Source organism: Lampris incognitus, chromosome 6, assembly GCF_029633865.1.
Source record: "Lampris incognitus isolate fLamInc1 chromosome 6, fLamInc1.hap2, whole genome shotgun sequence".
Classification (NCBI taxonomy): Eukaryota; Metazoa; Chordata; class Actinopteri; order Lampriformes; family Lampridae; genus Lampris; species Lampris incognitus.
Genome location: NC_079216.1, coordinates 17,580,084 through 17,592,763, shown reverse-complemented (window position 1 = coordinate 17,592,763; position 12,680 = coordinate 17,580,084). Strand labels below are relative to the sequence as shown.

General features: G+C 42.1%; 1 protein-coding gene across 1 annotated transcript; it reads left to right on the top strand.

Moving 5' to 3' along the window:
• The first annotated feature begins 205 nt into the window (after nucleotides 1–205).
• LOC130114469 (uncharacterized protein K02A2.6-like) lies at nucleotides 206–10,891 on the top strand. Its single transcript, XM_056282349.1, is given in 5 exon segments — nucleotides 206–486; nucleotides 761–974; nucleotides 1,531–2,826; nucleotides 3,001–3,820; nucleotides 10,854–10,891. Coding segments are annotated over 5 exon segments (2,649 nt in total).
• The last annotated feature ends 1,789 nt before the right edge of the window (nucleotides 10,892–12,680 follow it).

Genomic DNA, 12,680 nt, shown 5'->3' with positions numbered 1-12,680 from the left:
ATAATATAAATTGGCGACGAGATGTGGAGTAGAAACTTTTAGGCACCAAAGTAGCCGTGAAAAGGGAAGTTTTCTACTTGTTTGGACGAAGTCATCCACGCAGTTGTAGCTAATGCTAGCATGGCGCTAGCCAACTGACTAAACTTGCTAGCTGATGAGCAGTTGTAGCGGAGAAGAAAGGGAAAAGAAACCAGAAGGACGCATCATGGCGGGAATTATTGGCGGTATGGAACCATTTGAGGAATCCGGTGAACAATGGGCAACGTATATTGAGCGTTTTGAGAATTATATCCTGGCTAATGAGATCAGGGATGCTAAGAAGGTGCCGTTTCTATTGAGTGTGATAGGGCCAAAGACCTACGGATTATTGCGCAGTCTGATTGCTCCAGATAAGCCTGGGGAGAAGACGTATGATGACATTGTAAAGGTGTTGAAAGGTCATTTCGCCCCCAAACCGATAGTGATAGCAGAGGAATCAGGAGGACGGTGAGTCGGTGGCTCAGTATGTTGCTGTGCTTAAAGTACTTTCCGAGCATTGTGATTTTGGTGGCTACTTAGAGGATGCACTACGGGACAGGTTTGTTTGTGGACTGAAAAGTGAAACGGTTCAGAAGCGCCTGTTGACCGAGGAAAATTTGACCTTTCAGAAAGCGGTCACTTATGCAGTTTCAGCAGAAACAGTGGCGCGTGACGCACAACAGTTGAGCGGCTCGTTAAAGGTAAATGTCGTTCTCTCTCAAACATCCCATGCCAAATGCAGGCGGTGTGGAAAGACAAATCATAGTGATGATGACTGTTGGTATAAAGATAGAGACTGCCATCAATGCGGCAGGAAAGGCCACATTGGTCGCATGTGTAAAAGTAAACCCAAGAATGACTATGGCAGAGAGAGGAAATACAGAGAAGGGAAACCGGAGTTTAAAGGCAAAAGCAACGCATCCAAACACAGCGGGAGAGATAAGAAGAAGAAGAAAGTGCATTGTGTGGAGGCCAGTGACAATGAAAGTACAAGTGAAGGGACTAAATCTGACACTGATAACGAATTGCCATGTTATGCACTGTCTCGTAAGGGTAAATATTCACGTATATCTGTGTTACCTGAAATAAATGGTAAGAAAATGGAAATGGAATTAGACACAGGGGCTGCTGTATCTTTAATTTCATGGGAACAGTATAAAAGTACAATGAAAAAGGTGCCATTGCAGCCTACTGATGTAGTCCTTAGGACGTATACAGGTGAACCTTTGTTACCAGAAGGGGTTATTAATGTGAAAGTATACCTGAATAAGCAAACAGCTGAGTTACCATTGTATGTTGTAAGAGTGAATGCAGCTCCACTATTTGGTAGAGAGTGGCTGAGAGCTATTAAGCTTAACTGGAAAGACTTAAAAACTGTATGGTGTACAACTTGAAAAGAAAGACAGTGTAGATGCTGTACTAAAGCAGCATTCTGCTGTGTTCTCAGATGGGTTGGGTTCAATGAAAGACATTAAGGCGAGAGTGACTCTTAAACCTGATAGCATACCCAAATTCTGCCCACCACGGAATGTGCCCTATGCTCTGAGATCCAAAGTAGAGGCTGAACTGACCCGCCTCACTGACCTTGGCGTGATCTCACCAGTAGAGCATAGTGACTGGGCCACACCCGTAGTTCCTGTCAACAAGAAGGATGGCACGGTGAGACTTTGTGGTGATTTCAAAGTCACCCTCAACCAAGCACTCTGTGTGGACAAGTATCCTATTCCACGCATTGAGGATCTCTTTGCATCGCTAGCTGGAGGTCAACGCTTCAGTAAACTGGACTTGTCAAACGCATACCTAAAGATGGAAGTAGTGGAGGAGTCGAGGAAGCTACTGACTATTTCCACACAAAAAGGACTTTTCTGCTACAACCGCTTGCCCTTCGGTATTGCGTCGGCACCAGCGTTGTTCCAGAAGGCTATGGATCAAGTGCTCGTTGGATTGCCATTCACGCACTGTTATCTCGATGATATTCTGGTTAGTGGGCCAGATGAAGAGACCCACCTGAAAGCCCTGGACGACGTTCTCACGAGACTGGAGGAGTATGGTCTCCATGTCAAAAAGGATAAGTGCATGTTTTTCCAGGAGTCAGTAGAGTATCTAGGTCATATCATCGATGCTGCCGGGCTCCACAAGTCGCCAGAGAAGGAACGCGCTGTTGTGGAGGCACCGGCACCCACCAACGTTAGCCAACTACGCTCGCTCCTCGGAATGATAAACTACTATGGACGTTTCATCCCGGACCTGGCAACCATCCTGCAACCACTGAACGCACTGCTGCACAAAGGGAAGAAATGGCAGTGGACTACAGCTTGTGAGGCAGCGTTCTGAAAAGTGAAAGAGCTCATGGTATCTCAGAAGGTGCTAACCAACTACAACCCTGAGCTGCCCCTCCGTCTAGCCTGTGACGCTTCACCCTATGGGGTAGGGGCTGTACTCTCTCACGTCATGCTTGATGGTGTAGAGAAACCTATCGCTTATGTGTCAAGAACACTCAGGAAAGCAGAGCAGAACTATGCCCAGATTGAGCGAGAGGCGCTGGGGATAGTCTTTGGCATACGTAAGTTTCACCAGTATCTCTATGGTAACAAGTTCACTCTACTCACAGACCATCACCCGCTGACCTCCATTCTCAGTCCAGTGAGGAGTACGCCGTCGATGGCCGCAGCCCGCATGCAGCGCTGGGCGCTCCTCTTGTCAGCGCATGATTACACTATAGAGTATCTTAAGGCTTCAGCACATACTAATGCAGATGGACTGTCAAGGTTGCCACTTCCGGACACTCACGATGACAAGATAGACACCGTAGATGTGTTTTACATGTCACAGTTAGACACACTACCAATCAGTACCACTGATATCCGAAACAACACTAGATCTGGCCCTACACTGTCTCGCGTACTAGAGATGGTCACTACTGGACATTTTCCAAACACAAAAAACACAGATACTGAACTGTCTGTTTTCCTGACTCGTCAAAATGACCTCACAATCCAACAGGGATGCCTCATGTGGGGCACACGAGTGGTAGTGCCACCCAAGCTACGGCCCCGGGTGCTCAACGAGCTACATACAGCACACCCAGTTGTAGTGAGGATGAAAAGCTTGGCACGGTCGTATGTCTGGTGGCCAGGTATTGACTCTCAGATCGAGCTCCAGGCCAAATCCTGCCACTCATGCCAGCGTAGTCAGAGAGAACCGAGTCTTGCCCCTCTACATCCATGGATGTGGCCTTCCAGTCCTTGGGAAAGGATTCACGTGGACTTTGCTGGTCTATTTGAAGGACACATGTATCTTGTGGTAGTAGATGCTCATTCTAAATGGCCCGAGGTGCAAATCATGGATAACACCACAGCAAGCAAGACCATCACAGTACTGAGGGGCCTTTTCAGTCGCCACGGCCTTCCTCACATTCTCGTAAGCGACAATGGACCCCAGTTCCGTTCTGAGGAATTCGCCACATTCCTGAAAGCCAATGGAGTCAAGCACATTCGCTCAGTGCCGTATCACCCTGCTACGAACGGCCTGGCCGAGCGCTTTGTACAGACTTTCAAACACGCCCTCAAATCCTCCAGGGGCGCCGCACCAGTGCAACAGCGGCTCGACACATTCCTGTTGACGTATCGCAACAACCCGCACGCCACGACAAAGGAGCCGCCGGCTATGCTGTTCACAAGGCGCATGCTACGCACGCGACTGGACTTTCTCAAACCCAGTGTGGCTGGGGTTGTTCATCGCTCTCAAGACTCACAGCAGCAATGCCATCAACAACACTCCAAGGCCAGACACTTTGCAGTCGGTGAGTCTGTCCTTGTTCGTGATTACCGGAAGGGGGAGGAAAAGTGGACACAAGGAGTTATAATGACTCAAACGGGACCAGTGTCATACGAGGTCAAGGTGGGAGCACAGGGAGTGTGGAAACACCATGTGGATCAGATGTTGACTCGAACAGAGCAAGCACATGCGGACGCTGCCAGCTCTGCAGTCCACCTTCCTACCAGCTTCCCTATGTCACCTCAACGTATTGCTGGTGGTACTACACATCACCTCGGTACCCCTGCATCTCACACTGATGAGAACACTAATCCAGTTCCAGTGGCTATCGAGCCCACGGAGACACCTCACTCCAGTGAACCAGCTGGTGCTGGACCTACTAAGATAGCGGAGACTGTTAGACACTCGCGCTATCCGGTGAGACATACTAAACCACCTGCATGTTACTCTGCTGAGTAAACACATTGATAATGTGGTAAAGAGACTGAGACTTTTGAGTATAAAAATATTGGGAAACAAATACGGGGTCTGAATGTATACCGGAAAATAACATTGTTTTGAATGTACTTTTGGGAAGTAACATTACGCCTTTGTCACTTAATCTTTGTTCCGGGAAGTGATTTTTGCATTGTTGATGTACAACATATTTTAGTTGGGAGGAGATGTTACGTATGGATGAGGCTATTCTACCAGTGACCACTAGGTGGCACCTGTATTCTATATTGCTGTTGTCTGGGTTGTAACCAACAGAAGAAGAGTTCCTAGTAAAGCATGGAAATGAACAGCCGTGTGTGCGTTGTGGTCCCTGCATCGTGTGTGAAATTGTTTACACCATAGTGTTATTAGCCAGCTACATAATAATTGGAAATTTAATGCCGACCTGTTAAAAGATGAGGATTACACTGAAACTGTTAAAGATTTAATGCTGAAGATTAAGAATAATATGACTATAAACAGCTATAGTAGTAGATGGGAGTATTTTAAATTTAAAGTTAGGGCGCTTTCAATACAATTCAGTAAAGCTAAATGGAGGCAACAAAGAGAGTATGCGGTTAAATTACTACAGGATGTTAGCGAATGCTGCAATAGGACATTGGTATCTGATGAGGAGAATAAACAGATTTATAAGCGTACAGTCCAAGTTCGATGAGCTATATCGCCAAAGAGCGCAAGGTGCCTATGTAAGATCCCGAGCAAAATGGAGGAAGGGGAAAAGAGCACTTCCTACTTTAGTGGGGTAGGAAGGAAGAGACAAGAGAGGAAGACAGTTAATGTATTAATGATTAATTATGTTGAATGCACAGATCCTAGACATACATATATATGAAGAAGTTTATAGATTCTGTACTGTGTTATATTCTCCCTCCTATTGTAAGAGTGATTCGTTTGCGTTTATGAAGAGTATTAAACAGCATATCCCCAAGATAGACATAGCCTTTAAAGAGATTTGTGACTCTGATATCAGTATGGAAGAACTGGATAGTGCTGTTAAGAGAATATAATTAGGGAAAGCCCCGGGACAAGATGGTCTGTCCTCAAATTCTTACAAATTTGTTTGGGAAGATTTGAGAGAATTGTTATTTGATGCTATAAGTGAATCTATAGAGAATGGTATTTTAATGACTACAATGAAACAAGAGTTGATAACTCTTATACCTAAACCTGGTAAACACAAAAGATATATTGATAATTTACATCCTGTGACACTACTGAATGTAGATTACAAGCTGTTTACTCACATAATTGCTGACAGAATGAAGCAATTACGTAATGGATGTAATTGCTTCATTCAATTACGTGATGGACGTAATTGCTTCATTCATTATGGACACTCAATCGTATGACACAGATAATAAGTGATACTCAATCGGGTTTTCTTAGAAACAGGTCTATACATAATAACATAAGGCTGGTATTAGATTTATTAGATTGTAGACATTTGATTGAAGACGAGGGTTTTATTTTGTTTTTGGATTTTTACAAGGCCTTTAATATGGTCGAACACTCACTCAAGCTTAAAACATTAGAATATTTTGGATTTGGTAATAAATTTGTATGGGTAATTGAAATGTTATGATATCAATAGTTTGGTATCTCTCCCACATGGAACATCTAGTAGGTTAAGCATAAAAAGAGGAATTCATCAAGGTTGTCCCAGCTCTCCATTACTCTTTAAACTTGTGGTTGAGTTGTTAGCTATCCTTATGTGGTTTAGTTGTTAACTGTCTTTATGAAACGCTCTAGTCTAGCAATAGTGACTCACTGATCGAATCTGGTTCGACTAAGGAGGAGTTAAGAGGAAAAAATATCACAGACAACGGATTACAAAAATGAGCGTAGTCGGCATTTATTTACATTAATGTTGAAAGTATCACTTTTTTTGGGAACAACGTATGCACTATTTGCTCAAAACCTGTATGTAATTGTCTCTTTGAATAAATTGAAATTAGAGCTCTGTTAAAAGAAAAGTAGGAAAAGTTCAAACAAAAGTCTACTCGGGTGGTGTATTTCTGAAAATGAAAGTGGAGATCTCCAAAAAAAACTTATCTGTCCTTATCTGTCTATTGTACCTCCTCAACTGAAGAAGCAGAAGTTGATTGGCAGCTCGAACGGCCGATCACGTCCTCCACGTACTGTCCACTGGCTCTGGCTCGTTGCGACTCAACTCCCCAGCTTGCTGCTCCCCCTCCCAGTTAGAAAGGAATCGTGCACCAAAAAAAAAAAAACAAACAACCTGCATACCGCTGGGAATAATCAGTAAAATTCAATTCAAAAAAGCACCAGATCTGGTATATTTAACTCTATATACAATCTTTTACATTCCCAAAGCATAGAATTAGGAAATAAATCGACAGCCAAAAGAAAAGAACTGGGCTACTGAAAACACACATGGGCTACAAAATGTAGCCAATTACGTCTGTGTGGCTAACCAGCACTAACCACGGCAAAATCACAAGCTATTATCACATCATCACTTTAAAGGAAATAGTAGGCTACATAATATATCTGAAAATCCTCCGATTGTTTTTTTTTTATGAAATACTTTAGGTTCTCTGTCAACCACGAAAATACTACAGTGCATAATTCAAAAGACAGCCAACTTGGCTGAGCTAGCATATGGTTAGCTAACCTCTGTAGAATCTCACCAGAGAATCTGGGTAAACGAACAAGTAATCTTCAAGCAACCTTCAATATTCGAAAATGGTGGTAATGAACTTCAATTGGGAATGTGTAGGTTTCCACCATAAAGTGTCAGCTAATGTATTTCTCTTTTTCTTTTTTTGTCAAATTCTATGAGTTGCTATTTCGTCCTCGTTATTTCGTCTGCAGCTTATACAGTTGCCGTCGTTATATCACCTGGTGGACGTGGCATACTTTTTTCCCCTTTTAAAAAAACTACTAGCGCCCTCTATTGGGAACTGTGGAACACGTTAAACTAGACATTAGGGCAGCTTAAGTTATGGGGGTTAAACGTATATATTTTTTTTTTTTAAAAAGCCCGGACATAGAGCCCTTAAATGTTATGGGAAGTGCATTGGTAATAAGTCAATTAGCAGACGACACTATTTTGTTTCTTAAGAACAGTGCAAAGATTCTTACAGCACTAAATGTTATAACCTTTATCTCAAAGGCTTCTGGTTTACATTTAAATGTGAAAAAATGTGAATTGCTGGCCATTCAGCATCACCCTTTGATTATTATGCATGATATACCAGTTAAAAATGAGGGTAAATATTTAGGGATTATAATTTCCAAGGATCTAAAGGCTAGGGAAAAGTCCAATTTACAGAATAATATACAAAAGAACCGAAATATTCTAAATAGTTGGCTACAAAGGGATTTATTAATTTTTGGACGTGTTTTACTCGCTAAGATGGAGGGTTTATCAAGACTGACGTATCTTGCCTATGCTTTAGCAAGCGTTTACCAAACACAGCAACTCAGTGGACAAGAACATTAAGTTCACAAGGGAAGATGTAAAGAACAACAGTTTGCCCTTCTTGGACTGTGACGTCCACATTGGGGAAGAGAGGAGCCTCCACATTGGGGTTTACAGGAAACTTACACACAAAGGCCAATATCTACTTTTCGACTCACACCACCCTCTGGAACACAAACTGAGCGTCATCCGAACTCTGCAACACAGAGCTGATAATGTGCCCAGCAGCACGCAGGCCCAACGGAAAGAACACAAACACCTGAGGGAAGCTCTAAAAACCTGCGGCTACCCCAGTTGGACCTTTGTGAAAACTGCAACACGGTCCAGAAAGACCAACTGGGTGAGCGACGAGGAGAAAAGGAACAGAAGGAAGAGCACAGTCATCCCGTATGTTTCTGGGGTCTCCGAGAAACTCAGGAGAATTTTCAACAAACACCGCCATACTTCAAACCCAGCTTCACACTCCGACAAAGACCGATTCATCCCAAATTCCGTGTACCACAAACCCGAAAAAGCAATCTGGTGTACAATGCAATGAGGATTGCACTGACCTATACATAGGAGAAACCAAACAACCACTACACAAACGGATGGCCCAACACAGAAGGTCAAACTCCTCAGGACAAGACTCAGCAGTCTATCTACACCTAAAGGAGAAGACACACTCCTTTGAGGACAGCAACGTACACATTTTGGACAGGGAAGATAGATGGTTTGAAAGAGGGGTGAAGGAAGTCATCTATGCGAAACTGGAAAAACCATCCCTCAACAGAGGAGGAGGTCTGCGACACCACCTATCTCCCACTTACAATGCCGTCCTTTCATCTCTACCCAGGAGACTCAAGAAGCCCAGCCTCCAAGAACAACAGTCGGTCACTAACGGCTCCAACGACTCTCATGACCACTGAATAATGAAGTCGAAACTAACACCCCCAACGACCGTCGCTGCTAAACAAATGCAAATCAATAGCTCCGATAACGACGGGCGCGGCCAAACATTGGTACACAAAAGAGCCCCTCATATCTTTGGCTCTGTTAGCGACGGGCGTTGGTAAACATCGGATCACAAAGAGCAATGGACATCTATAGCTCTGACAACGACTCCAAAGAGGATACATTCTGAGTCTCATCACCAGCCAGTCAGACTAGCTTAGTCTAGTCAGAAAGGCACGAACTGAGGAAGTCTCTTGGATGAGAGGCGAAACGTCTTCACGGATATATACCATGTCCAGTTGCACTTGATTCAACTCCTTTGGATAACCATGACCTGGATGAATGAGAACATTCACAGGCATCTTGCCTATTCTCTAGGTTTCCCTGACAAGCCCATCAAATCAATTAATCAAGATATTTACAACTTCACTTGGAAAAATAAACATCATTTCTTAAGAAAATGAGATATTGTTAAGTCTATTGAAGAAGGCAGTCTAAATGCAATTGACTTTGATCCAATGAATGGTACCATCAAGCTGAAATGATTGGTTACAAATTTTTGTTAAAAATCTTGAACGTTTTTTGGTTTGATCTTCCTTCTAAAATATTTAAGAATTTTGGTGGCATAGCTTTTTTGTTAAGATGTGACTTTGAGATTTCTAAACTACCCATTAAGTTGTCTGCATTTCATCAGCAAGTCCTTCGTTATTGGAAGCTAGTATACAAACATAACTTTATCCCGCACAATATGCCAATTTGGAACAATAGATGCATCTTAATTAAAAGAAAATCTTTTTTATAAAGATTGGATGGAGAAGGGTATCTGGTCGATTCAAGATTTAATGGAAGATAATGGAAATCTGCAACGATATGACGTTTTCATTCAAAAATATGATATGATTTGTACTAATAGACAATATAATAATGTAATGAAAGCAATCACACAGGCATTGATCCTTTTAATCAAAGGCGTGTTGATGTATTCTACTGTTATAACAAAGATTTCCCCATTAGTTATAGCCGGCTTAGTTTTTTTAGATATAAAATGTAGTAATAGATTTTAAGAACTAGCTTTACTAGAGTCTGTTTTCCCTCGCCCTTGAAGAGGGAAAGAAGCTCTATAATCAAGCTAAGGACAATATATCTTTCTTTTCCTACCCCACCCAAAGCAAAAGAAGTGCATTTCAAGACAATTAATGATATCTACCCATGTAATTATTTCCTGCATCATAGATTCATTTTGATTCGAACAGTTGTGGTTTCTGTGGATCAGACACTGAAACAGCAGAACACCTGTTCTTTGACTGCGAGGTCACGAGTACCTTTTGGGACGCAATCCAAACTTGCATAGCAAATAATAATCTAATTATGCTGCAGTTAAGATATGAAAATATAAAACTTTGTCTTTTAATTGGGGACAGAAACACTGATTTTATGTACAATAACCTAATTATCTTAGCTAAGTTCTTTATACACAAATGTCGCTTCTTGAAAACAAAACCCCTGTTTAATGGATTTGTTAATGACATGAAAATATAGAAGAGATGTGCAAAATTGATAAAATCATGAAAAGCCCAATGTCTTTCTGAGAATCTTGGCACTTTAATTCCTGATTGACCACTTTGTGCTTTTTTAATCTACTTTTTGTGTTGGCTGATTAATTTTATTATTTTTATTCATAACTTCCTTTGTATGCTTTTTGTATTTGCTCAGTGTTTGTATTTGCAGCTGTTATTTTGAAAGTTGTGAAATGCCTTTTTGACTATTGAATAAAAAATATGTTGTTGTGGAGCCTAAGAGCACGGAGAATAAACCCATCATTTAATTACAAAATACTGAACTCTCGCTAGTCATTCTTATAATAAACAAAAGCTAGTTTATTAGTGTAATATATGATGTGGTGGAAGCCATGTCTAGTCAGTCAACGACGTTTTTTATTCTGTGGTCTCAATACAAACACAGTAACACCACAGCAAAGTTACAGTGCCACCTAGCAGTCACACTGAGTAATGCACTTCTTATTCAAATACACTACATCTCCTTTTCTCAAGTTTTTTTTTCTTCTCTACTCAGTCCAGATAACGCCTTGGCACTCTAACTGGCCTTCCACAGCGCGTTGTTCTCACAGGACTGTTCCAGCAGTTGTCTCAAACGATGATCATGCTGCTCTATGCTCTCTCCCCAGACCAGGATGTCATCTATTACATTGACTACACCCTCTAGCCCTTCTAGATGTCTGGCTATGCACCTCTGGAACACGTCAGGTGCTGACGATATACCAGATGGAAGTCTTTTAAACCTGTATCTCCCAAATGGTGTGTTGAATGTACACAGGTGAGAGCTTTCTTCGTCCAGTTGGATTTGCCAAAATCCGTGGTTAGCATCTACAACTGAAAAGAATCTGGCATTTGGCATTTCAGCTACCATTTCTTCTATTGTGCGCAGCGGATAATGTTCTCTTTTGATGGCTGTATTCAGGTCCTTTGGGTCGATGCAGATCCGAACTTTGTTAGGTTTTGTTACAGTCACCATACTATTCACCCAATCTGTAGGCTCTGTCTGTTTGGTTATCACACCCAAGTTTTCCATTCTTTTCAGCTCTGTTTCAATTTTCTCTTTTAGGGCAACAGGCACTTTCCTGGGAGCATGAACTACTGGAGTGACATCTGGATTTGTCTCAGTGTGATATACTCCCGGTATGCCACCTAATCCAGTGAATAAATCCTCATATTCACTTAGAATGTCACTCTCTGTTTTAAGCGCATGCAGTCTTTTGACAAGCCCCATTTCTTCACATGCCTCTCCTCCTAGAATTGCAGGTACATTGTTCTTTATGACCTCAAACTCCACATCATACTTTTTATCTTTGTACTGACATGTCAACATGATTTTGCCTTTAGCTGGAATGTGGTGGCCTGCATAAGCAACAAGCTTGGAGTGAGATTCGCTCACCTTTTTATCCAATCTCAATTTTCTGGGGTCTTTCATGGAAATGACGCTGCAATCAGCTCCAGTATCCAGCCTGACTTTCAAAACTTTCTTGTTGACAATCAGATCTTCATGCCATTTTTCTTTCTTTGCATCCACCGCATTGATTTGTGAAACTGAGTGGTCTTGTTTTTCTGCTTGGATTGAGCCAATAAAGAATTGTTGATCATCTGCCTCTGCCTTGTTTATATGCTGCACCTTATGGTTGTTTGTGTGCTTGCGTGAGTTGCACATTTTTGCGTAATGATTTTTCCCGTGGCAGGCTTTACACACTTGTCCATAGGCAGGACACTTATTTGGCTCATGCCTGTAGCCGCATCTTGTGCAGTTTCCTTGATTTCTCATCTTTACCCTCTGTGCTGTGGCACCACTGTCTTTCTGTTTGTCAAGTTGTTTTTTCTTGGTGACTTTATTAACAGGAATTTCAACCTCCTCATGTAGACTTTTTAGCTGACTCCGACTCAACTCACTGGCTCTGCAAATGTCTATTGCTTTGTTTAGCGTGAGGTCCGGTTCTCTCAGTAGTCGTCCTCTCACTTGGTCATCCGTGACTCCACACACGATTCTATCTCGTATCAGAGAGTCGGTAAGGTAGTCAAACTCGCAGTCTTTCGCTTTATTCTTTAAATCAGTCACATATGCATCAACAGATTCTGATTTTCCTTGCACTCGAGTGAAAAACAGGTGCCTCAAATATGTCATATTTTTCCTTGACTCACAATGTTGGCGGAATAGCTCTTTCAATATATCATAGTCATCTACGTCTTCATCGAAGTCAAGCGTGTTATATACCTTCATTGTTTCGTCTCCGGCCACATGTAGGAACGTGGCTATTTTCACTGCATCGGACTTTTCGTCAATTCCGCTGGCGACAAGGAACAGTTCGAATCTCTGGATCCAGACTCTCCAATTTTCTGCTAGATTTCCTTCTAGACTTAATGAGGTCGGAGGTTTCATCTGCTCCATTTTCTTCCTTTCTTTGGTTTCTTCAAGTTTTATTCTGACACCATGTAATATATGATGT